This window comes from Heliangelus exortis, chromosome 3 (genome assembly GCF_036169615.1).
Source record: "Heliangelus exortis chromosome 3, bHelExo1.hap1, whole genome shotgun sequence".
Taxonomy (NCBI): Eukaryota; Metazoa; Chordata; class Aves; order Apodiformes; family Trochilidae; genus Heliangelus; species Heliangelus exortis.
The window spans coordinates 86076043-86097966 of record NC_092424.1 but is presented as its reverse complement, the minus strand read 5'-3'; the positions used below and the strand labels follow the sequence as shown (position 1 = coordinate 86097966).

The window sequence follows — 21924 nt, the reverse complement described above, 5'->3', positions numbered from 1 at the left end:
AAATCAGATGCAAGTTTCAGTTAAATCATTAATCTCCTATGAACTGAGATTTCTTTTATGAAACTTAAGTCCCAGACAGCCATGATTTCAGCCTGCAGTAAGTTTCTGCTGGCAGTTATCAGCAGAATCTCATTGGAATTTACAGAAACAAATGGGTGCTGGGACCTCACAATGATGTCTCACAACGCTGATTGCACAGCAATCAGCTTCTCATCTACCTGTCATTCATCTCAACCCTGCATCAGCTGGGCTTCCTGCTTTCACACTCTGATTTTGTGACTGCAGTTTTGGATGCTAAATCAATCAAATTTACAAAAAAATAGAGAAATTTACAAAATTACTTAAAGAATACTACCCAAAGACTAACAGATTGAATTTAACACTGCTGGCCTGCAAGACTCCCTAAACTAAAAGTTAATCTATTTCATTGTAACTTCTCTTTCTACAAAACAGCTGCGAACTTACTTTGGCTTTCAGATGAGAAGCCAACACTGGAGTCTGAGGAATTATCTTTATGCAGGTTTTCTTCATATTCAAGATTATTTTTTTCCTGATGAATGCAAGCAGGTAGACAGGGGAGAAGAAAAGGATTTTTCTTCCACACAGCCAATCATCTTGTGATTGGTAATTCTCTGAAGCAACTAACTTTTGAGCTCCACATCACTCTTATTAATGAGACTAACACCCAGACTATCTCCTCCTCTGTTTTAAAACGTTTATTACCATTACAGCCTATTTACTTTTGCTATCACTTATTCATACAACATATTACTGCAGAAAAGAGAACTTTTTTCCTAAAGGCATTAAAAGATGCTTATTATTGCCAGTCCTGTACCCAGGCAGGTGTCCCCCCAACTCTTCCCCCACCGCCTCCAGGGCAGCCCCGGGGTGCCCGTTCCCTGCGGGCTGCTCCCCGCACCGGCCTGCAGAGCCCGAGCCCCGGCGGCTGTCCGGGGGCTCCATGCCCAGGCCAGGGCAGCGGGTACCGGGAGGGCAGTGCAGGCTGTCGCGGGGCGCCCATGGCCGCCGGCAGGAGGGAGGCCTCCTCCGCTTTCCAGCGTGCGCCATGAAGGGGACTCTGGGGTAACGGTGCCGCGGGCAGAAGATGGCCAGGGGCGGGTCACCTCCCGCCCGGGGACCGCTCTGGCCTGGCTGCTTCCTACGGGACTCCCGGCCTCAGCCCTCTGCCGCCGCCCGCCCAGGGCCGCCCCATCCCGGCCCCGTTGAGCCGCAGGAGGAGGCCGAGACCGGGCCGGGCTGGGCCCGGCGGGGCAGCAGGGGGAGCACGAGTCCGAGCGGGGCGCAGCAGCGGGGCGAGCCGGGGCTCCAGCTGCCAGCAGCCGCCGCAGGAGCCGCGCGGGCGAGTCCTCTGAGCCGGAGGCGGTGCGGAAAGCTCGGCGCAGAACCTGCTTGAGGATGCGGTGGCAACGGGTTTCGCTGCCGCCGGCCTTCGCTTAGCCGCGGCGAGCAGCCCCCCGGCGGCAGCTGCGAGGCTGCGGCAGCTGCCAGGCGCCGGGGAGCAGGAAGCGGCGCTCGGCCGGCGCGATCGGCTCCCAGCGCCCCCCTCCCCCGCCCAGCGCAGAGCGGGCGCCGGAGGCGAGGGCCGCCGCGGGAGCAGCAGGCGCTGGCGTCGGATGCCTGCGTTACGCCATCCCGGTGCTGCCGCGGCCTGGACTCCGCGGAGAACGCGGGCGAGGAGGCGGAGGGCGATCAGAGGGCAGCTGCGGCCGCTGCTTTGTATCCCAGGTCGGTGCGGGGACTGGGGCGCGGGACGGTGGGGCAGAACGGCGGGGCGGACCGAGACGTGCTCCCGCCGGGGACCCCGCTCCCTCTAGCAGGGCTCGGGCTGGCGGGCGCCAAACGCGTCCCTCCGTGTCCGACCTGTACCGGCCGGGGGCATGGCGGGGGGAGAGTTGTTTGTGTCCGTCTGACACCCCTCCACTGCCCCCCCGCACCCCAGCAGGAAAAACTCCGTGAGCCTCTCCGCAGCCCAGCTTGGGGGGCGGCGAGGCGAGGCGGGGCGGGGGGTTGGTGGCTTTGGGGGGGGGAGGACTCGGCCGCCTTCACCGTGCGGGCAGGGGTCGCCAGCCCCTTCCCACCCCAAGCCGAGGGGTGCTGGGGGCCCGGAAGTTTCTGCCCGGGGCGCCGTTGTAGATTGTTTATCGTTCTGAGGCGGCGCCGAAAATAGGTCAGAAATCATGTCCACCTCGTCCCTTCGGCGGAGTGCCGAGGACCGGCGCCGGGGCAGTCGGAGGCGTTGCTGCCTTTTCCCTCCTTGACTTCCTGAGAAACATCGGGTTCTCCCAGGGTTTGAAACGGAGTTAGGCTTTTTGTTTGTTTTGGTTTTGTGGTTTGTTTGTTTGTATGTTTGCTTGGTGGATTGGGTTTTGTTTGGTTCTTTTTTTTTTTTTTTCTTTTTTCTTTCTTTTTTTCTTTTTTTAAAATTTTTTTATTTTATCATTTAAATACCGTTTCTTCGTGCGGCGCGGAAAGTTGGTAGCCGAGCGTTAGGAATAGCTCCCAGCTATTTCCTGGTGCGGGGTGCGGGGAGGGCGGCACTGGAGGTTCCCCTCTCGCCCCTCGGTGGCTGGTGCTGCCCGGCGGGGTTGCCCGGGTTCTGCTGGCCCGGTCCGGTCCGGTCCGAGCAGGGAACATCCCGCTCTCCTCCGGAACGCGGGCTGTGCGCTGCAGGGTGTGTGTGCGGCAGGGCACTGCAGCTACGCGTTGCCAGTTTGCAGCAGGTGCTTGTAACTCTTCTTACCATCCGTAGGATGACTTGAGGGGTGGATTAACCTTAGGACGCTTAAGGCAGGATTTGTGTGATCAAGAAGCAGTCGAGGAGATAGTGTTTCTGTTTTGGGTTGTTTTAAGCGGAATTTTCTATCGAGCTTATTTGAAAACTTTAGCTCATTACTGTATGTTGCAGACGTTTCACTTTGAAGAGAAATTGTATCATAATGGATTTAAAACATTTTCATCGTGAGGATTTATAGTCATGTTGCTCTTACAACTAAAGAGGCAGGTATTTCTGCTGAGGTGTTTAAGCCCATTTCCCCTTTCTCCTGGTTGCAGTGGATTTTTCTGATCAAAAAGTAAACAAACTTCTATTCCTACGTGTAGGTGGGCATAAATGTCTATTTTGTTTTATTGTGTTTTGCTTTGTTTTCTAAGAAATTCAATCAGCTAGCTTAGTGTTGTCTTACACATGGGCAAAGCCTGAGCTAAAATTCAGACACACTGCTTTTTAGTTTGCCTGACTAATAAGCAGTAGGGAACACTACTGGTGTGATTCGTATTACTTGGGAAGGGAATGTTTTACATGTTCATCCATAAAATATCTCTTACTTTGCTCTTTAGTTGTGCAGAAAAACCTGCTTGATTCTTGCTGAAGGATAACTTCAGTCCAAACCTGGTTCAGTAGGAACTGTGTTTTGCTGGAACATCACAGCTTTTTTGAGATGAAAGAATTCTAGGTTTGTGGAGGAGCAAATGAAATCCTTTGGTGTGATTTTTAGTATTGCATTCAACAATTCTTTCCCCTTAAAGCAAAAATACTTTTTTGTACAAAGTGAACAATAATACAGGCTCTGGCTTTATCTTTGCAAATACTTTTAAATGAATGAAACACAGAATTGTCATCTCGATCTGTGCCGGGAGTCACAGTCTTGAGTATTTGGATTTGATATGTCAGAGCACAGCCATAAATCTTACTCTACACATTCCCTGGATGGCCAAACTTGTTTTTCTTTTCCTCTCTCTCATACTTCCCCTGTAAGTAGCATAAGTCAATTCTTAAGCTTTCCTTCAGTAATCAATAAAAATTACCAAATGTAAATTCAAGCTTGTTCTTTGAAATGCTTTAAATTTCCTTTATGGAAATACAATCCTACAAAACTGATCAGAGTTGGCTGATAAAACATGTCAAAGTATTAGCTTTGCTATTAATATTTTTGTTATTAGTTATATAATTTTGTTGTTTATATTAAAATTATTTGTTATTTGTAATTAATGCCTTATTAATAAAAATGGTTTATTGTCTTCACTTTAAATTACAGTAAGTATAACTGGCCTGTGTAAGGTTTGGCATGAACAGTAATTAGTAATAGTAAAGTGCACACAGAAACCAAAATCTGCCCTCAAACTGTGGTTTTCAAAATGAGCCAGGCAATGCAACGCATTTGTTGTTTTGATTTAGTACCATCACTGTAGAAGTTAGTTCTGTTTTGAGTTCAGCAAAACTTCAGAAGGTAACACCTCAGGTTCTGTTCAGGCACCAGAAGTAAGCTCCAAGTGTCTTTTCTGAAGCCACTGACCCCTTTTGTGGTGGCTGTGAAACTGTTACCTGGCCCTCTAATTTTATGTCTTTCCTAGTTTCTTAGTTTCCTTGGAAGCGTCTGCATTCCAAAGCTCAATTCTAGGGCTGTTGCTTGCATTTTATCCCACATAGAAGAACTGGTGAACACAGTTCCCAAGAAGGAAGCAATGTGAAAATCAAGATCCGTCACTCTTTCTAGTCTCTATTGTTGACTTTGCTGGGCAGTTCTCCACTAAGGAAGGCTCTGACAGGGTTCTGGTGGGCTTAATTGCTGTGGTTTTAAGGTGGGAATGCCGTGTGACAGGACGATTCTCTCATTATCTCACTCTGCCCGGCTTACAGTCTGATGTTTTGGTGCAAGCTTATCTGTGAGAGTGCTGAGAGCTACTAGAATGGGTTATGTGTGCTAGAGCTATCTGGCTGGCTGTGTACCTGGATAGGAAGGCAAATTCTGACAGAGAGGCGAAGCAGATTGTTGTGAATGGCAAGGTTTTGAACTACTGCTGGTAAAGATAGGAGAGTCCTGTCTGAATGCTCTCTTGTGCTGCTATTTTATTTCTTTGAAGAGAACCTACATGTCTACATCAGTCTGGAAGATTGGCACCTAAACGTTTATTAATGTAATTGTCTCTCTTTTGACTTGTGTGCCGTGAACAAATGTGAAAGCTGATCTGGTATTAAAGATGGACCTCAGTGTGAGAATTACAGTAAACAGTTGTGGATTCTCGTTGCTGTTAACCTTGTTCCAGTGTTTGAAGTTCCTGATACAGACTAGAGCTTCTCACTGTTGTTTGGTGAATGATTCATCGTATGCTTTGTGTATTCTCTCTTCAAGTTCCTTTGTTAATTTGCAGCCCCCAATCCCTGTAGACTGTGGGTAGGTTTGGCAGAATATGCATACATGCTTGTTAACCAAGGCCTAAGAGTTGCTTTTTTTGGGGAGGGGTGTGTTTCTCCTTCCCCTTTTCTTCCATATGGAAAATATGATCTCAGTACTGCTTTAATTGTTTTCACAACAGGATAGATGAGTAGCATCTGTTTATTGACCAGTAGTTGTTTGTGATGGATATTTGTTTTGCCTGCTTACTGTTGTGTGTGAGGTACCTCTGACAGGCCATTGGCTCAGAGAACCTGTATCCAAAAGAGGTATTGACGTGAAGCATTCAATACATTCAATTTATTTTTTGTTTAAACTATGAGCATAACTTATGGTTTCTCAAATTATCATGATTTTAAACTTGCATTCATGCTTCCCTTCTAGTGAAGGGAAGAAGCTTGGAAAATTATATATATATTTTTTTTTTAATGAAAATTTAGTTTATATAGCAACCTTCAAATGCTTTATATGTAGGATAGGTTCATATATAGAAACCTTCATGACTTTGCATCTTTCTGTTTTAAATCAGGAGCAAGAGCTTTGATTGGTTAAATCCACTCGAAAGCCACTTTTTCTTGTCCCTGTGAGCTTATTTCTGAATATTTCTAAATTATTTCTGAATAAATGCTACTTCTGTGTTTTCCTGAAACAGCTAGGCAAAACAGTAAAGTGTATCCTTACATTCTGTTGAAGTTCATGCACCGCATTTTTTCTGTATGGCAAGAAATGCTTTTACATTTGTTAAGCATCTTCTGCTTTTGGTCTACCCTATCATTTCACTAAGCACATTTTGATCACATTCATTCATAGGATACATCTCATGAAGTATTGCATTTAGAAAACTTTGTCACTGAGGAAGAATGAACGTAGGTAAATATTTACGCATTTATTTCTAGCAAAAGCAGTTGGTATGTTGGTGATGCAGTGTTGCTGATATTTGTAGAAGTCTGTAGTACAAATTGTCTTCCTTAAAGAACAATACATGGAACAGTTGTGGTAACAAGAGTATACAACAAAAAGCATACAAGAAAGAAGTTTGAAAGAGAGGAAGTAAGTTTGCCATAGTTTAGGGTCAGGGAGAAGTCAGGTGAGCAAATTCTGTTTACTTCAAGCAGGAAATTGGTGACAGTACTATTCTTGGAAAGAACAGACAGGGAAATAAGGAGCAGAATGAAACCTCACAGGGTTCAGCTTTCAAGCAGAACAAAATTTGAAAACACTAAAGTGGATTGAAATGGCCTGAGTTGTATTTTAATTTGACGATTTCAGTGCTATTTTTAATGGATTTTCTTTAGAGGTGTTGGAATTTGGAACATTTTCAGTGCTAAGAACCTTGAACTTTGTATTTAATAAGCAATTTTGTTGGGAGTCTCCCTTATCGATATTTCTTACTAAAAATAAATGTAAAATTTCCTCATTTCTGAAATGCATGGCTTATATCAGGAAAGTTGAAATGTAAACATTTTCCTATTTTTAATTGTTAGGGAGAAGTCACAAGATACTCTATGCTATACTACCTATTCTACCACTATACAATTTACAAATTACATACATATGCATGTGTGTGTATGCATGTAATTTGCTGAATTTCATTTATAAAATAAATCACAAACCTGCACACACCACACCCACAAATTCTTAGAATTAAGAAGAAAAAAATCTAGAGCATTCATGAATTGTCCTGGGAGACTCCCCTTTGACTTCTGACATTTTGAAATAATAAGCTGGCTTGTTTTTCAGATCTGGGTCTGCTTACTATAATCACAACCTTGTTCACGTGTTGTAACCTCATCCCTGTTTCTCATCATGACATAGATCATTCATTACCTGGTCAATACAGAATGTCAAGCTAGATAAACTTACCCTGCTTTCTACCTATAAAATAAACCAAAATATCTTTATTCTTTACATGATTTTTTAAAGTTATTAAGCAAGGTTTCTCTTTACATTTTGATGCTGGAATTGTTTGCAATACATCTTTTATCTTCTTTCAGTTTAAACTTGTAACAGAAATGTAATAGTAGTTCCTCTTCTTCAGATTTAAGAATTATTATTCGAGGAAACTTTTATTTCCAGGCTGTCAGTTCAGTTGTCACTTGATAATTTTTCTGTATCATGCTTGTGTATTTCCAGGTAAAAAATGTTGTTAATGCTGCCATAGTAGAGATATTTGCATATGTAGTACCTATAAACAACTTTATACATTATTTGCCTACTTGTTTATATGTTGCCCATCTAGCTTTCTATAAATGCATATATATTTATATGTTTTAAAGATTTTCTCAATTTTTTAGGCAAACTCTGAGATGATACCATCTAGCAGGTAATTCTGGGGCCTGTACGGCATTAAATCCCGCACCTCTGAAATATTTCAGATCAAAATGAGCCAAGGTATTGAGGATATTTGAATGGCCAAAACAATGGGGCATAGATAGCAGAAAACATAGATTTTACTGCTTTACATGTAAAACAGCATAGAGAAAAACACCTCTTAACAATTAAGGTCAATGCTGGACCTAAAGGTGGAAGTGTGAAGACTTATCTCTCCAACTTGGAGGCCATTCTGTCAGGCTGGACTTCTTTTTATAATGAAAGCCTTTGCTGCTGGGGCAGAAGCACTGAGCCATTGTTCTTTACCTTTTACTAATTTTACTTTGTATATTGTGAAGATACAGCATCTTCTGTAGAAGGTGTATTGCATGTCTGAAATTAATACGAATGTCAGCTAATGTTACAAATGTTTCTTCTGAATTCAGTTAGTGACTGGAAGAGCTAACTGATGTATACGTGCACTTGTCTTGTGAAAGATGTAAAAGCTGACAGAATTTAGATGAAAGGATGAATTTTCATGGCCAGTCAGTATGGTCAGTTGTCAGTTTGTCCTTCCCAGGTAGGCCAGGAGGGAACAAGGACCTGTTTGCAGACAGATCAGCAATGCTACCTGCAGGCTAAGGAAGGCTTCTGATGACTTTGTTTCCTGGTTGTTGGGCCTTTATCCTCTGGATGTGCTATGTTGTATTTCAGAGGTTCTGTTGCTTGTTCTAGGTTGTAGCAAATTTGAAAGCAGCATGCAAGGGATTTAACAATTACAAAACATTAGTACTGGAATTTCTGACTAAATATGACAAGTAAATTGTAGGAGAAAAGGAGCGAACAAAAATGGTTCCAAAAAAAACATTGTCAAAAACTGTTTGAATAGCACTGGTGATGGTTCAAGCTAATTCAAAAATCAGTTTACTGCTTTGTTTTGATCTAACCTTTCAAGTCCGCCTGTTGAAGCTACCAGGGATGATCATTAGACTTGTTTTATGTTGAATGTGTTATTTCAGAAACAGAGCTGTGCCATTTTAAGTCGGTGTCAGTTTTTTTAGAGGCTTCTCACGCATCATTGTTCTGTCAGTTAAATGCCACATGAGGAGGATGAGGTAAGAGGGGGCATAAAGCCTTTGAGCTGCGAAATAAACAAAACCAAAACTTGAATTTGATGAGGCTGCTGTATTTGTCTATTTAATAGGGACTGTTTTAAGTAACTTTTATTTTGGCACTGTAACAAGGGGGGAAGCAATAGTGGTACTAGAGGGTTGCCTCCTGTAGAACTTGGGTGGGTGTGGGGTTGGAGCAGACTGTGGTGACCCAGGGTGGGGGTCTCTTCCTCTGAGATAGAGACTGGGGAGATCGTTTCTTCAGCAAAAATCGTTCCTGTTTCCTCACACTGTATCTGTCTGTGAGCAGTCTGTTTCTGGGCCTGTTGGGACAAAGCTGTTGGAAGCTGCTCGGCTTTCCAGCCTCCTGCAACTCCTTTGGGAAAGAAATATCCCTGTTCTAGGTTGCTAGGGAGGGTTCCCAGGTGAGTGGTTGCTTCTGTGAGGAGGGAGCTTGCCGAGCAGGGGAGAGCTTGGGCAGGGCTGGTGCTTAACTCTGGGGCTGTGTCCTTCTCAGGGTGGTGGTGGGGGATGAGTACTGTCTCCTTCCTCTTTCACCTTTTGAAGTGAATATAAGGAAGGAGTGGAGGGTATTTTACCTCAGGAATGGCAATGAGAAGGGGCAGTTGTTCTTGCCTGTCACTTAAACCTCTTTGCTTTGCTGTGCTGAGGCTGTGGCTTAAGGAGATGGGAGTGCTGAGGGAGCAGCGAGCCAGAGGAGCAGCGGTGCTGGGCTGCTGCTCACCTTCCCTTCCCTGTCTCTGTGGTGGCACTGCTATTTGTGGAGCCATGCTTTGAAACAGGATAAGGAAATGATCTGATCAAACCCATGCAAAAATAGATTATTCTAAAATGGTAACTAATTCATTTCAAAATGCTGTCCCACGAGCACTGTGTTGGCAGTGTTGTGGGGGCGATGAACTGATGCTGTGAAGATGGGAATGAGCACCTGGGGCAGAAACTTCTGAAGCTGTTTCTGGTGTGGAAGACTTTGGGTAGTTATACAGGCTGAGTTGGCTTATAATCTTGCTGTGCTCTTGCTGTCTTGTTCAGTATTAGATGTCAATATTGACATACTCTTTCAGACATGTGCATCTGTTTGTGGAGCAGTGCTGTGTTTAAATGAGTAAATTATTGCAGTTAAAATAAAAAGGAGAAACAAACCTCAACCAAAAAGCTTACCAAGTGACCTTCAAAATACCTGTAAAGGTTTCTTTTGGTGCTGGTGGGTTTTTTGCCTCCCACAACTGCCAGCACAATTGCAGAGATGGCTGTTTCTGGGGCAAGTGGGAGTGAGTCTCCAAGGCTAGCAGAGGAAAATCCTTTAAAGATTTTGCTGCTGGTAATACATACTGTGATATTTTTTCAGTGTGGCATCCATTCTTCCTATAGCATATATGCTGAGCTCTGCTCAGTTTGTTCAAGCTGCCATCACAGGTGTCCATCACTGCTGATCACTGCTGTCTTCTTTTCTTGACACTTCTTTCTTCTGAATCTTCTTTTTCTTAGCATTTGTTGATCAAAAGGAACACACAGTGTACTGTGTTTAGTCCCTTCCTTTCTAAAGCAGATAAAGGAAAACAAGGAGTGATTTAATTTTCTTATTTTTTTTTTTTATTTGTTTATTTGGGGAGGGAGAGATTTGAGGGGGTTTATTCATTTTGGTTGGTTTTTTTTGCTTCTAATAGCTGTTAGATCTGATCTGCTCTAGGCTTTGGGGGTAGAGAAGGATAGACTTTAAAATCTGGTGCTTGTCTGGTTTTGGTAATAGCTAAATAAAATTACAAGGTTAGATATTTTCAACTTAGTGCTCTTAGATTAGAAGGTGAGTGGAAAATAAATTGCTGGATGTGCCATGTGAGGTTGAAGAAAAGTATGGCTCTGCTGTTCAGAATGAAGATAAGCAAGGAGAGCTCAGTCTTACACAGAAATGACATGTAGATGTTTGTTTGCTACATTATGTTTTTTAAAAGCTTTGATGCACGTTCTGAAATACTTTGCCATGACCATGTTAGGTCACTGCTTGCAGTGACAGTCTGCTTACTTATCCTTCAACTTTATATTTATATTGTACAACCATAAATAATTGCACTTTCTAGTAGAATAATAAAGAATTAATGGTAAAATTAATTCCTGTTTTGTGTAACAGGTGAGTTGCAGGGAGGATCTTAGGAGACTGATGGTCAGAAAATCATTTAAAAAGGAAAAACAAAGTAAGAATCTATGACGTTTCTGTGGTGGGTATTGAATAAAGGCAGTAGACAGAAATTATGAAAAGATGAAAACAATGTTCATCAGAGATTTTTTTTTCCAAACCAAAGACTCAAACTTTATGATAAACTTATGTGCTGTAATACTTGTCTAGATTTGTTTTGTTAAAATGGTAGGAAACCAGTAGCCAAACCACGAGGAAAAAAGTTAGATCAAGAATTGTGCTTTTAAAGATTTATTACTGTAAGGCCAGCCCCAAATCAGCTCACACTGTATTAGGTTATTAGCATTAGATGTTGAAAAATAAAATAGGCTTTGATAGATTGCTGCCATCTGTTTCTGAAACAACTTGTGTCTGTATGAAAGTCTTGGTGGAATCACTGTTTTTCCATGTTGGCCCATCCAGCCTATCAGCACAGATGATGTTAGTGTAGGAACTACCAAGGAAATAGTTTTGTGATCACTGACCCTGGATCAGATTTATTATCAGATTATCTTCTAATGTAACTTTGATCAGGCAGGCAAACTGTCACATTTCTTAAGTTAATAAGAGTACACAATATATCATTTGCTCTGGCTTAATGCCTTACTGTGGCAGGAAAGACTATTTGGCATAAGACCTTCCAATACAAAATCAGCCTATCAAATCTGTCTTGTCAAACCATGACCTCAGAGCAGATATTAGTATGGTAACTAAACTCTCTAAATTGTGCTGGGTTTTTTACAGAGGCTAAGAATATGGAATTATTAACTATTAATTTACTGTGCATGTACCGCTACATTTATTTTTCATTTACCTTGAAATAAAAGGGGTTTTTTGACAGTAAGTTTTCTTGGGGTTGTAGGGGACTTGCAACAACTTTGTTTTGGATACTCTTCTGATTTGTTAAATCTGGCAGAGTAATGACATAAACAGTATTGCCAGCATTTTAATGCCAGATGCATCCATCCATGTGAGTTATTTTTCACTTAATGGCATTGCCTGGGACATGGAATTCAAAGAGACACCACTTTATCTCTTTGTCTAAGTAAGAAAATGAACTATATTTTAAGTACATTAAAATAGACCCTTCATATTTTATGAAGAACCTGTTCAGTTGTGCAAAACCACATTACTTTAGTAAGCTTCCCTCTCTTTATTCATTCTTACCTAGCACGTCCTTCATAAATTCTTGAGAGTATGATGGTGAAGGTATTCCACTATGCAGCTTCTTCTTTAAGCCAAGATAATACAGCATACAATTTACTTTTTTTCATTGTATGGTAATATCATTATATGCTTTTTATGTAAGTTTACAGATGACTTTTAATTAGATATTTGTAATAAGCACTTAGTTTTTCTTTTTCCCCTGTATTGGTCTTCTGAATAGATTGCATTAATTGAAAATTATAAGCAAAATAGAATCATAGAACCGTAGAAAGTCATGTTGAAGGCACCTGAAGGATGATCTGGTCCAGCCCTTCTAATATTATTGGTTATATTACAAGGTATTATAAAATAAGTTAATTGACTTTCAGATCTATTTCTAGATACATTACTTCTGCTTTAGGGGTATTTATCTTTCTGTTCATCACCATTATTAAGGCAGCTTGATGGTGAATGGCCAGCTTAACTGCTGATTTACACTGTCTGATCTCCTGTGCTCTTAGCATGAGAGTGTAGTGGTATTTGGTTCATTTTTCTCATTCAGCCCATGTGTGGGACTGAAGTGGGACAAAAGGCTGGCTGAATGTGGTAACATGTATGCCTAACTGCTACTGCTTTTCATCAAAATGCTGCATTTTGCTGGTTCTGACTCAGAGGCAGTCACATTTGTGCCAGTTATTCCATACCCTTTTAATCATAACTTTTAAAATGTGGGTTTTCTTTTTAGGCGAAGTCTTTGTAAAAGGCAAATAAAACATTCAGTTTGATTCACTCATGTTCTGTTTCCTTTTTCTTTGCAAATTACTGTTGAAACCATTGATCAGCCTAATGTGGAAGAGCAGAAGGGTTCTCAGAGATTATGAAGTCTTTGTTTAGTGTAAATTTGCGGCTGAAGAGAGAAGACACTGAATTCAGTGTCCTTAACTGGCAGGAAAAATACTGAAGTCTCCTTGCATGGGGTCTGTTTTGCAGCAGCTGGCCAAGTGCTGTGGATGTAGCTTCATTGTACCTGCAGGATGTACAATCTTCTCCTAGTCAAGGGGCCATAAAAGGTAGGAAGTTACTGTTTTGGAGGGAGAAGGACATATCAAAAGGAATGCAAGCTTTTAACTGTGCTGCTAACAGAACTTTTAATGTTAAACTTTTTAATGAGAGAGCTTAGAAGTAACATATCATTTGTCAGACAGACAAAGACCAATGCTGGAGTAGATGGGAATAAGCCTAATATATGTTCAAGATGAATTATTGTATCACATAAATGATCTATTAATAGGGGAGAAGAAAAGAAATAAATGCAAGATATTAATGGCTTCCATGCTCAGTGGGAATTATCAAGTTGACAGCTCAGAGTAGTGAGTATGTTGTTTTTATCAGTGTGCTGCATAGAGGCCCAGATATTGGGGCTAAATTTAACACAAAAAGTAGGAAAAATTGAGTCTTAATACTTGATTAAGCTGTTGTTTAGCTGGCCCATTAAAATGTAATAGATATCTTGCATTAGCTTTGTTGGAAATGGTGAATCAAACTCTGTAATGGCTGCCTGGGAAGTAATACAGGCTTGGGAGAAAATTATAATAGTTGGGGTTCACCTTGTCTCCGATAAAACTGGTCATTGTTTAAGTATATTTAAGGAACCATGGATATTTACATTCATATAGTGATTTATATTTGTGAAACTTTAAAAAGAGTTCAATTAATAAGTACTAATATGAAGCAGTTTATTCTCTTGTCTTGTTCTGAGTGGTGATCATGTTGGCTTTTTCAAATTGGGATAATGAATAAGCTATCCTAGATATCTCCACTTAAATTTTTGTTTGTTTTGTTTTTTCCTTGTTTTACAACAAGATGATTATGCAATCCAAAATTCAATTAGCATTTGTTTTCTACCCCCTCACCTTTGTAATTACTGAGAGCCAGGGTTTATTTGTAATGCTGGGAAGCTCTTGTCTTCAACCAGAACACTGTGATACAGTTGCTGCACAGCTGTGAAGGGATTTCAAAGGAGGACAAGAACACAATACTTGATGCACTAGTCTAGGCTGTCTCTACAGGGGATGGAGGGAGGGAGGTGAAATGATGAAAATAACAGGCTGGTTCTTTGCAGCACCATGCTGAACTAATAAATGCAATGTCTTCAGCCTCACAGGAATTAAAACAAAGGAGGATATTAGCTTGGATGAGTTTTGGCTGTATGGATAGGTGGGACATACAGGCAGAATTACACGCAGAAAAATTTGGCAGGTCTTGTGCATAGACTTGTCAGAATCTGTGAGAACTCAGAGAAAACTAAATGAAAATTACTGCCTAGGTTTACAGTCAGATTGTGTTATTGTGCACAATCAGAAAGTAGGTATTAGAAGGAACAGCCATGCAGGTCAGGTCAAGAACTTTTTTTTTTTTTTGGCACACTGAGTTTCAGCTGATGGCTGTGTCCAAGAAATCACTAAAATTTGAACTGAAGACAGTTCTCAAATGGGGGACAAACCTGTGAGTCATCAGCAGAGAGAGAGAGAGATGGTGGCTGAATTTGTGTTGGCAGGTGCTGGATCTCTGAGGATAAAGGACAAGTGGATGGGGGGAAAAAAGGTCAAGAATGAAGGTGTACAAAGCTTCTACTGCAACTTAGAAGAAAATATTCTGAAGACTTAAATTAGCTGCTAGAAGATAATGGGGAAAATAAAGATGTTTTTGTATTTTCATCTGTAGCATTCTGTATTTCTGCTTTTTTACTTCACTGAATATAAAAGACTAAATATAAGGCTAGAGCAATTTCAACTACTCAGGATTTTGCTTATTTTCTCTCTTCTGAAAAAAGAACTTAGAGCTTTTTAGTGCAAGTATAACTCCAGTTGTGTTATATCATTAACCAAATGGAATAAATGTTGGTGCCATTTTCATAATTTGTGGTATCAAAGATGTAATATCACATATGTTGTTCACAAGTGATTTGTATTTTCAAAAATTCCGGATAATGCCTTTTTTATTATATGCTCCAAAGCTAAGGCAAAACTAGTTTAGTTTCATGATTTGCCTGCACAAGCTGTGATGTTTTGTATGTCTCTTAACCATACATACAGAAAGCACACAGAGTTCTTCTAAGAAGGGATAACTATGCCTTCTCTGTGTCCTAAGTCTAAAAGTCATCAGATAAAAGGGAGACTGATTATTTTTTAGGATGTTTTATTTTTCAAATACCCTAATGGTTTAAGAATACAGGGGAGAGAAACAGATTTTTAACAATTTTAAGGTAGTTGTTTAGCAGGGGCTTCCAGGAGAGTTTCAGAACATTAGGTGATATTAATCTATCTGTAATATCTGCTCTAAGAAGTCGTTCTTGGTCTTAGGGCTCTGCCTCTTGTCCCTTGAATTGTTTCTCCTGAGGGGAAGTGGCATGAGATTTACCAGGAGGATTTCATCTGACCTATTCTTGTGAGTTGTCTCCTGTCTGGTAGCAATGTGGGACTGTGGGGGTGCATGATCTGTATTTGATGGCTCGGGACAGAATATCCTCCTACCTTCTCATGGCTACATTGCTGTTACTGAGCTGAGAGTCCCTCTGGAGATGGGGGAGGCTGTGGGTGTACCAGAGTCCTCTTGAGATCAGGATTTTGGAATTCCTTGGTGAACACATACATGGTTTCTCTGAACAAGGCAATGTCAGCTTTGACAGATCATGGGCTTCACAAAAAGGTGTTTTTGTTTTGTTTTTAAAAAATAGATATTGGACTGCTACACTTGCAGGAAACTGAAAGCTTACATTGCAGGAACTGAGAGCAGATTGGAGAATGCTGGTAGGCAGTTCAAGTGTGATTGTAGTAGAGGACATGGTAGGGATTGTTATTAGGATGCAGGAAAAGACACTAAACAATATGAGTACTGAAGTGGCTTTTAGTAAAACCTTTTATGTTTTGGTTTTTTTTTTTAGCTCAAGCAGTATGTTTCTGGCAGCAATAGTGATGAACTGGAAGACTGGTTGTTTAACATACTAAAATGAAGTATTTACCAGTGGAGGTAAGACATTCTTTGAACATACTACAGTTTTGTTTCTTTGCATGGCCTTGTGGTTTCCAGTACAAGTAGCTATATTAATGGTGCTATTACACAAACATTTCTCTGAAAACAAATCTGGTTTAGGAAGTTTCTGTATATCTCCATCTGTCTTGCATTGGACTTGCAGGTGGTCTGATGCAGCAGCTGTGAAGTATCATTAAAATGATCAATTTAGAAAAAAAAAAAGGAACATTTTTGCCTTCTGATGGTCTTTTAAAATCCAGCCTCAGGAGAGATTAGTTTGTATGGCTAAAGATGCAGTGAGATAGTGTGGGAACAGCATGGACTGGCCAGGATATGTAGGAAATTTTCCAACCTAAGAAATGTATTAAGCTGCCAGAAGTGTAGAAAAAAGCAAAGTTTCAGCCTTCAGTATAGGATCAAGTGGCTTTAATCTACATTTTTAACTATTGGAGGTGTTCTGTCTCAGTGCTTAAATGTTTTTAAATATTTAAACGCTGCTTTGATTTAAGTGTTAAGTAGATGCCAAAATTATGAAGTCCTCCAATTGTTCTAACCTGTATATTAGGGTATTCTCATTTATTATCATATCTTCTGACGTGTTTATCTGCTGCATTAACCTGTGTTGCTGGTATGTAGAGATCACCTACTGAAGGATTCTTTTGCTTCTTATGAGCAGATAGACAAAACATGCAGTTTAACAGGATATTTTCTGAATGCTAATTATGTGCTTTAAAATACAACAATAACCCCATCAAGTATTAAAATGAGTTGTGGACATCTAATGTCATAGAATTTAGTCAGTGAAATTCAGCTGTAAATCTGAATGAAATCTATACAAATCTATGCAAATCTATACTCATGCTCCACACTTTTTGTTGTAGGCTTTTGTATGATTAGCATACAACAATTAAAGACGTGGTCCATATTTGAGTTTCTCCTTTAAAATGTTTAGACACTGCTTAATACTTTCTATTACGTAGTTCAAAGAATACTTTTCCTTTGCAATAGTACAAAAGCTTTTGAAAAAGAAGTAGTGATTTGATTTATGTCAGCCCAGGGCAGTGAAAGTTTCCCTTCACTGAGGTTAAGGTTCTCTTGGAACAAGCTGGTGCTTGACAGAGAAAAAGCCATCCTTCAGGATCAGCTGGTTGGCTGCAATCCTGGGTACCTGTGGTGGTGGCAGGCAGTATTGCTTTCTGGATGCATCATTTTGGGAACTGTGACTCAGTATTTCTTACTGGTTTTGCAGTGGATACTGGAGCAGGGCATTGGTGCCACTCTTCCAAAAGTTGTTGGTAGTTGAGTGAGGGTTCTGCTACTGGATAAAACCCCATGGCACTGTGTTGTGCAGGCCTGTGTTTGCTGAACCCTGTGTTAGGGCTGCAGGGATTGCCTGCCCAGGCAGTTTTCAGTGGGCTGGCTGGGGATGCTAAGTCAACTTGACAGAGGAGGGAGGGAGTGAGTGGCCTTAACTAGAGCCATATTAGACACAATAGAAATACCACAAGTTCACTGGACAGTGCTTTTGGCAGAACTGCAAGATTTGAAATTTTTAGCTGTTTTTTTGTTGTTGTTGTTGTTGTTGAATTAACTCATTCATAAAACGGACCTTCAGACTTGTCTAATTGGTCTAGTTCTGAATTTTTGTGAGTTTCTTGCTGGGATCTTGAAGTATTTGGGAACGGCCCAACAGCAACTGCTGCAGGAATAGTTTTGCTTTATCTTTGTGGAGGCAAACTGTTCAGGGACATAGTACCACTTATTGTGCTGGGGAATCAGAGGTGTATGATACCTTCCTCCCTTGAAAATGTAGTTCCATCAAAATGAAAGCTGCATAAGTGTGTCCCATTGCATCCTTCATTTTAATCCTATTGCATTTTCCAGAGTGTTTTAAAGTGGACTTCTTTCTAAGCTATTGGACAGTTTCATCAAGGGTTTTCTGTGCAGTCCACATGGTTTGCTGCCAGTGACCAAGGGTCATGGGAGATCTAGGATCTCTGCTCAGTGGCAGATCAGGCTCCCTTTGCAGAAAATAGTCTTGCATTGTGGTAGGTGGTGCACATGTGATAATACAGTAGAGTAACCCCAGAGAACTGGAGTGCAGAACTTCTTGTTTCTAGTTTTAAAGACCACTGAGGATATCCCTGAAAAATCCTACAAAAAGAGCCATATAATAGAAAATTGTTGGAAAGCCCTGTAGGTTCTTGGGGCTGCATAGTGGAGCAAAATTGTGACATCATTCATTTAATCTGTTGAAGTCCTTTGCTTGACATTTGAACAAATGAAGGATTTTTAGACAAGCAGATTTAATTGCTCCATCTGGATTCTGTAATTCTGATCTTGCAGCAAGTGCCCTTGGTCTGAGTTCTTCATAATGTTGTAACTCAAGAAGCAAATTCCTCTTGCCCTGTCCCCTGTTACTTAAGTAACATACTGTTTCTGTGCTTTTACAAAGTGCATGCAGAGTCCTTGTGCTGGCTGTTAAACCAAGGTCAGAGTTAACTTCTTGTTTAAAAATCAAGACCTGTGCTATAGTGCTTGAAGCCTTGCAACTCCTCTAGCGTGTGTACAGAAAGGTAAATCTTATCTTGAGTCATATGCCAAGATAATTTAGTTGATAGGTTAGAGGTACCCCCTAAAGGTAACTTTGAATTCAGGTGATTGATACCTCCTGTGGTGATGATGTGTTTTTTTTCCAGCTACTCTGTTGCAGGCTCAGTAATACTGCCTGCTGCTTCAGGAACACCCAAATGGATGTGCAGAATTTCAGAAGCAAACAAAAGCCCCTAATCCATTCAGACTCCATCAAGGCTAGCTTTTTCATATTTACTGCTTCTGCATTAGATCTGGAAGGACTGATGTGCATGAAAGACAGTTTAGGCTTTTTTGGTTGTTTATTTCTCAAATCAAAAGGCACTTGCAGGAACTGGGATGTTTGCAGGCAAGTGTTTGCAGAAAGCATAGTCTATTTTATTAGTCCAGTTGATATTGTTGAAGGAAAACCAGCAGAACTCAGTGAAGGCTGTAGGATTTTAGTTTGGTATCAGCAGGCAGTTGTAAATTAGTAGGAAGGTGCCAGTCTGTTGCTATAAAGAAGACAGTGAGAATTAACACTTCACTACTAAGAAAGATTGACCAAAAATGGGCATGTTGCCCACATGAACTCATGTCTGCCTTCTAGAATCCCTCCATCTAAAGCCCTACATGACCTGGTCAAGAACTTTCTCTGCATTGCTTGGCCACACTAATCCAGCTGTCCCTGTCCTCATGTCAGAGTTGAGCTACTGCTGCCTGTTTGCACAGTCATTCTGCTGCAACAAGGGCTGGAAGCAGACCATACTCATTTTGTCCTTGTTGGCAGTGTTTTTCCCCTCTCTCCAGCAAAGCTGCAGTATGTAGGGGTCAATAAGTGCCAGGATTGTATTATGCTGATAGTGTGTTGTGATAATTCTCTGATAAAATCTGATTCCTTCACAACAAAGTTAGAAATTATAGAGGGCAGGTTTTGGTACATCCTATATTCTGGTTTATCTTAGGGCATGTATACTTAAGGAAGATGTTCAAAATCGTGTATATATCTTTTTAAGGACCAGATAGGTGTTATCCCCAGATTGTGTTCTAAAAAGTGTTTTCTGTTTGTTTTCAGTAACTAAGGTGCTGACAAATTTTGACTTCATCCTCATAAACATGAGTGAAGTTCAGGCTATGGTAGAATTCTCCGTGGAGCTCCACAAATTCTTCAATGTGGATTTGTTTCAAAGAGGGTAGGTAGTGCATTCTTTCAAACTTTACTGTGGTGGATGGCTAATGTTAAAAATGCCCTATTGGGTACTTTCATGTAGCATTGCTTCATGTATTATGACTGTTTTTATAGTGTTTTGAAAAATATTTACAATAAGGAAAGGCATATACTTCCTAGGAATTAAAATTAAATAATTTGGCCTAAAACTTAAGTTGTATTAAAATATTTTTTGTCTAACTGGAGAAGAGGGAAAAAAGCTCTGTAGATTTGGAGGTTAGATTATATCCTTATTTGGTCCTTTACTCTTTCTTATCTAAGTTTCTGTAATCCCTTTAGTTTGAAAAATGATGTGTTTCTCTTGTTATTTTAAAAAATCTTGCTGCCAATTAATTTACTAATTTATAAATTTGGCAGTGGAGAACTTCACCAGCTTTCCTTCTCACACTGTGCTGTGCCTCCATAATTACAAAAGACTCCATGCTGCTCCTAAGAGCCCCCTGACTTCTCTTACTCCTCCTGGTCTCTGTAGAAGACTTCTTCACATACCTTTCATTTGACATTACCTGATTGTTCCCAGATTTCTTTCTGAGGTCCTCCTTCACCATGGTTATGTAGGAAATAATCCTTTGTATCTTATATTGAAGTTAATAAAGATTATTGGTTGTCTAGCATTGTACTGCATTGGCATTCTGATAGTTGTCTAACAGACTATGGTAAAAATCCCTGTCATTACTGCAGCTATGATATTTGTTTTAGATAAATCTGGTACAAGCTATGTTAATGTTTACTGACAGGGAACAATATGTTAGTATTGATTTATGATAGCTCCTTTTCTCAAAACATTGTAGAATGATTTTCCTTAGAAACATTTTGGTAATAAGAAAATACATTCATGTTTTTAACCTTGTCATAATTCAAGGCAGGTGGAGGTGGGTATTGTTTTTGGTAGGGTTGGGCTTGGTTTTTTTGTTCTTTGACAGGGTGGTGATGATTAAGTAACTGGAAAATTTCAGTATTGGTATGCATGTAGTTACTCAACCTTGTATTAACTCTCTGAGGTGCATATTTTTAGGAAGAGTGATATGTCACAGGATTTGGAAGGAGCTAAGGAGAAAGAGGCATGAAAGACTGTTATAAAACCTATCTTGGCTTGGTAACTAACTAACATGGCAAAGATAAAGCCTTTCATCTATATTTTATCAAAGCTAGCTTTTCTCCAAATTTGACCTAAAGCTGGTACTGACAGAAGTGATTACCCATTATGTTTGCTACCATTTGCAGCCAAAGTATACTCAAGAAACTGTCTATTTTGCCTTTTCAGGGAAAATTGTAATTTCACTCTTCATGGGAAGAGGAGGATTAAGGAAGGTTTAAGAGGTCTGGAAAGACACTGGGAATATTCTAATTTCTTCAGCAAAAAAGCACAGTCTGTTGAACTGTGTCCTTTTGTAATCTCTGAAATTACTGGGGAAGGAGAAGGTTGAGTATGGAAGCTTGAAGAGAAGGAAGTCTTTTGGTTGTCTTAAGATTAAAATGATTCCTAATAAAAGTATTTGAGAAGCAAAGCACAGCAATATAATTACCTGTGCTCTACTTGGTATGTTTTGTTTTAGCTTACTCTTTAAAAAGCAGTAAATTCACAGGGTAAGTTCAGAGAGGTGGAATGCTGACATAAGAAGAAAAGGGATGTGAATAGATACTACCTGCCTCTTTGGTTTCAAGCTGGACCTTTAACTCGGGTCATGTTCCCTTAAAATGCAATGCTGGGAAGGAGCAGGAGCTTCCAGAATAATTTGGAAGACTTGAGTAATTTGACCATTGCAATAATTTCTGTCAATTTGGGTAAGTTCTTGTATTTTTCTAGGGAACTCTCTTTGTGTTTATTGTGGACAGGATATAACATTTACATTGCCAGAGGAGCTCTTGGTTGATGTATTGAGCAAGCAGGAAAGATCTTTTTTTCACTGTTAGCTTTTTATTTTTGAGGTTCCGCTGCATGATATCTCTCACCAAAGTCAGCTGTAAAATTGTCTGTATTCTGCATTTGTTTGGGATTGTGTGCATTCAGACCCACACAGTTTAGCATGTGTATTTGCTGCTATTAGAAGCATAATGACCTTCTAGACTGTGTAAAATAAAATGTCCTCTATTGCAAGTAATCACATCAAGATGATTAAGCTCCTTCTTAAAACTCAG

At 40.5% G+C, this 21924-nt stretch overlaps 1 protein-coding gene across 7 annotated transcripts in view; it reads left to right on the top strand.

The window, feature by feature from the left end:
- Positions 1-1607: 1607 nt before the first annotated feature.
- Positions 1608-21924, top strand: part of FAM135A (family with sequence similarity 135 member A) — an 85106-nt gene continuing 64789 nt past the window's right edge. For 4 of the 7 annotated variants that reach the window (XM_071741595.1, XM_071741599.1, XM_071741592.1 and 1 more), the window contains exons 1-3: positions 1608-1746; positions 15898-15983; positions 19633-19750. In XM_071741595.1, the coding sequence (XP_071597696.1) occupies positions 19674-19750 (77 nt within the window). In that variant the 5' untranslated portion in view covers positions 1608-1746; positions 15898-15983; positions 19633-19673. Of the gene's footprint in view, positions 1747-10763; positions 10852-15247; positions 15402-15897; positions 15984-19632; positions 19751-21924 lie in introns of those variants that run through there. The other 3 variants (XM_071741593.1, XM_071741594.1, XM_071741596.1) reach the window with 3 other exon arrangements.